Source organism: Buceros rhinoceros, unplaced genomic scaffold (assembly GCF_000710305.1).
Source record: "Buceros rhinoceros silvestris isolate BGI_N320 unplaced genomic scaffold, ASM71030v1 scaffold32012, whole genome shotgun sequence".
Classification (NCBI taxonomy): Eukaryota; Metazoa; Chordata; class Aves; order Bucerotiformes; family Bucerotidae; genus Buceros; species Buceros rhinoceros.
This window is the reverse complement of record NW_010400000.1, coordinates 2156-5904: the sequence shown is the minus strand read 5'-3', so window position 1 is coordinate 5904 and position 3749 is coordinate 2156. Positions and strand designations below refer to the sequence as shown.

General features: G+C 48.3%; 1 protein-coding gene across 1 annotated transcript in view; it reads right to left on the bottom strand.

Moving 5' to 3' along the window:
* Positions 1 to 2808: 2808 nt before the first annotated feature.
* CRIPT (cysteine-rich PDZ-binding protein) overlaps positions 2809 to 3749 on the bottom strand; it is a gene marked incomplete at its 5' end in the record, with an annotated part of 2278 nt that continues 1337 nt past the window's right edge. The window contains one exon of the mRNA XM_010131704.1: positions 2809 to 2873. Coding sequence (XP_010130006.1) covers positions 2809 to 2873 — 65 coding nt within the window. The remainder of the gene's footprint in view (positions 2874 to 3749) is intronic.

Genomic DNA, 3749 nt, shown 5'->3' with positions numbered 1-3749 from the left:
TCCGCAGCCCTCTGCGGTGTCATCAGCAGAACCCAGTCTTAGCAAATGTCCTTTGTGCAGAGAACTCTCAGGCTCTGGTTTGGGACATCTGTGACGGACCTTACCCAAGTCCTGCTCCGAGTCACGCGTGCTTGAACATGCTGATACTGCCAGAGCTGCAGATACCACCGACACACGCCTTCGAGAAAAATATTCCTTGCAGCAATAATAACCCAGTCAAAAGATGCATCTAGTAATTTTTACGCACTATATAGCCTAAAAACATGTTTGATAATTGAAGTTTGATTTGCTGCTACATTTAAATCTACTCACTTAGGCGTTCATCAGCAGAGCAATCCCCCCACGCTTCGAGGCGCTCTGCCTGCGGTTTTGGTACTGCTGTGCACGTGCCCTCTGGATTCAGGCTTTGCAATCTGTGAAGCCTGTTAGCTCCAGAGAGGTCCTAGGTATCGGTTTTACTTAGATTCCACCCAGATTTTAAAGTTATGGCTAGGCTTTGATTTACGCTTGATGCAATGCCCAGTGAAGTCACTGGAAAGCTCCTCTTAACCTAAGAGGAGGTTGGTCGAGGCGCTTTTGTGTTCCGGGTTTGATCTGACGTTAGAGTTCTTTTCTTCCATGAGGTTCCCCATAGTTCAAGTGGGTTAGGAACTGTCTCAAAGTGCTGAACTGTCTTCTGAACAAACGTGTTGCTGCTGAGGCTCCCTCTGAAACCAACAGAAGCTGTTTCATTCGCTGCGGTGAAAGCTGAGCTAGAGCTGAGCATCAGAACTACATTTAGTCCAGAAAGGGAAAACCCACTGTAAAAGCCAGATGGTTTTTGCCCTTTCTGGGTCTTTACTGAGTTGGGGAGAAGGCAGGATCCCAGTGCTCTTCACAATGGCATGAATTCCATGAAATGCAGTCTGTTAAGTTGCCAGAGTTCCGTGAAACTCCCAGCTTTCATCTCAAGAACAAAAGGAGAAAAAATAAGTTAAGTGCTTTTTAGCAGTTAAGAGAGCAAGGATTTATGGACACACATAAATCCTCAGAGCTCAAAAATACAAAGGCCAAGTCCCTCCTCCCAAAATGATCTGTGATAAGATGCTGTGATTTTTAAATCGGCTTCTAGGTTGGAGATCTGATTGATTGACTGTGTGAAATACTTGGTGGTGTTTACACCTCTGTCTCACTGTGCTGGATAATTCTCCTCTGTGCCATGACATTTCTCCACAGAGTCAGCACTCCCATCGTGCTCTACAGTCAGCTCTTTTCTGACCAGTAAAAGCTCCTTTCTGTCCTTTCGAGTACACTTAGTGATGCTGGCTTGATGAAGGTCATGAGGACATGATCACACTCAAGGATAGTGACAGGTTCTCCCTTTACAAGCACCACTTACTGCCCTTCTTTTGCAGGTTAGTTATTCTTTTAACCAGTTTGGAGTATACCAGAGCAAACCATCTCTTTGACAGGTTAGTTATTCTTCAGCAACCACAGGCTGTCAGCACATCTGTCAGGCAAATGCTCAATAATAGATCGTTAAGGGTGAAAGGAAACGTCAGGCAACCCCCTTCAGAGTGCTCACAGTGCAGCCACAGCACGGCAGCGGCTGAGAGCAAAGAGAGGAACTGCAGCCCCAGAATTCTTTGTTTTCTCCTACTAACACGTGGAAAGAAGAGGGATTCTCCAGTCTCCGTTAGTTGTGCAGTTGTCTCAGATACGAGAACAGAAGGAAACCGTAACCAGAGCCCCCATTCCCAGGGAAATTCCCAGCAAGTTTTTCTGCTCCAGTCAAAAGCGAGTCACAGAAGTGTATGAGAGTGCCAAGAGGAACAAACACTTGAATAGGTCTCATTAATAAAACCCCACCATGAGTGAAGGGGACCATTCCTTTCCCTTCAAACGCACACGCAGCGAACATTTATTCCCGTCAGGAACGGAAACGGCTTTCTTACGGCTTAGAGATAAACCAAAGAGCAACAGACCCGCAGAGCCACTCGTGTCTGGAGAGGCTCGCTCCGAGTCTTGTGACAAACCAATGCCGAAGAGACGGCAGCCTGTGCTGATCTTCACATACGACGTGTACATAAGCAATGACACCAGAGAACTCCAGAGCTGGTCTCCAACCAAGAATTTAAAAGCCAGACTAACTTAGGAAACGACGAGACTGGTGACTGGTGTTAGAAATTGCTGCTCTTCTTTTATTGCCTTCAGCCTCCTCAGAGCTCACGAGGGGGGAGCTCATGGCCCTGACTGCCACGGTGGGAGCGGGCAGAGTAACCCACCAGAGGTCAGCAGTTTCACAACGGGCGATTTGACCAACCCGAAACAAAACTCAACGAGGCAACTACATTCAAGGGGAAGAGCAATACCTAGCGGGGAGGACACAACAGTCTGGGGTGTGAGTAATTAGAGATACCCATCAGCACAGAACGGAATGAAGACGCTGACGAGGTGATACAAGCTCATGTTTTGTGCATCTACAAAATATTACACCGGACAAGCAGAGGACTCAAGATACAGCGAGAGAATAAAAGTGCTAATCTCCAAGATCGGTGTTTCGACGGTAACAGAGTTTCAGTCCATCCACCAGGATTTTCTCGTTCTCTTGGAACTGCACCAGCTGCTGCAAACCATTACCTTGAAACACCAGTTAACACAGTGCTCAAACAACACAAATCAATCCTTATGTACAATTCCAGGCAAACGATCAGGCTGTCTTTGCCTTCGCCTCGTTCCGAGCGGATGTTTCACCTTCTGGAAAGCAACACTCACCACGGAGCACAGAGAACCCTTCCTGCGCAAAGCCACGCGAGTGAAGCTCAGCAGTTAGACAGATGTTTGCTTGTAGTTCTTCGTATCCAAGACCTTCTTGCCACACATTGAGCAGATGCCTATAAGGACACAAAAGGTGTGTAAATTATTTTAAAATCATTGAAGCTTTTCTTCAAAACCAGGTGCTGTGTTTTAGTAAAGATCATTTTCAGAAAGACCGTTTAAAGGAGCTCTCGATGACACCGAATCTGTGCATCTTCTCACCAGATGCTGCCAATCCAGGAGGACCAACCTGACTGCCCACGTACATTAGGATTTGCAGCACATCTGTAATCCTGCCACTGAAAATAAACAGGCTCTACTAGGAGAGCCTTACGACTCTGTAAAGGAGCTCTCGATGCCACCGAATCTGTGCATCTTCTCCCCAGATGCTGCCAATCCAGGAGGACCAACCTGACTGCCCACGTACATTAGGATTTGCAGCACATCTGTAATCCTGCCACTGAAAATAAACAGGCTCTACTAGGAGAGCCTTACGACTCAGGACACCGCCCACAGCCTCTGTGGTTCACTTAACTTCAGGCTGCCTCTTGATTTCAGAGAGGGGCAATGGCTGACGCATGAGGCCACAGGACTGCATGTGCTCTAAGAAACGTGCCACAGCCACGTCTCTGACAGTCAGAGCTAGCACCTAAAGCACTTAGAAGTGCTGAAGTTTATGAAGAAACCAGATTCCACCCGGAAGGACACACAAGCAGACAAAGATGAAACCCTGAAGCCCACCCAAAGCAGCCGTGAGTTGCCAAGAGGGATGGAGGTCCTGTCCCACGGGGTGCAGCAGCCACCCACCCACCCAGCCGCTAGAAAAGGCAGCAGCAGGCTGCTACACCCCAGGGCACAGCTCCCCACCACACAAGGTCACTGCACCCCCAAAACGCACCCCTGGGAGCTGCAGCTCTGCTGCGAGCGGTCGGCTCCCCCCCTCTCTGTGTGCT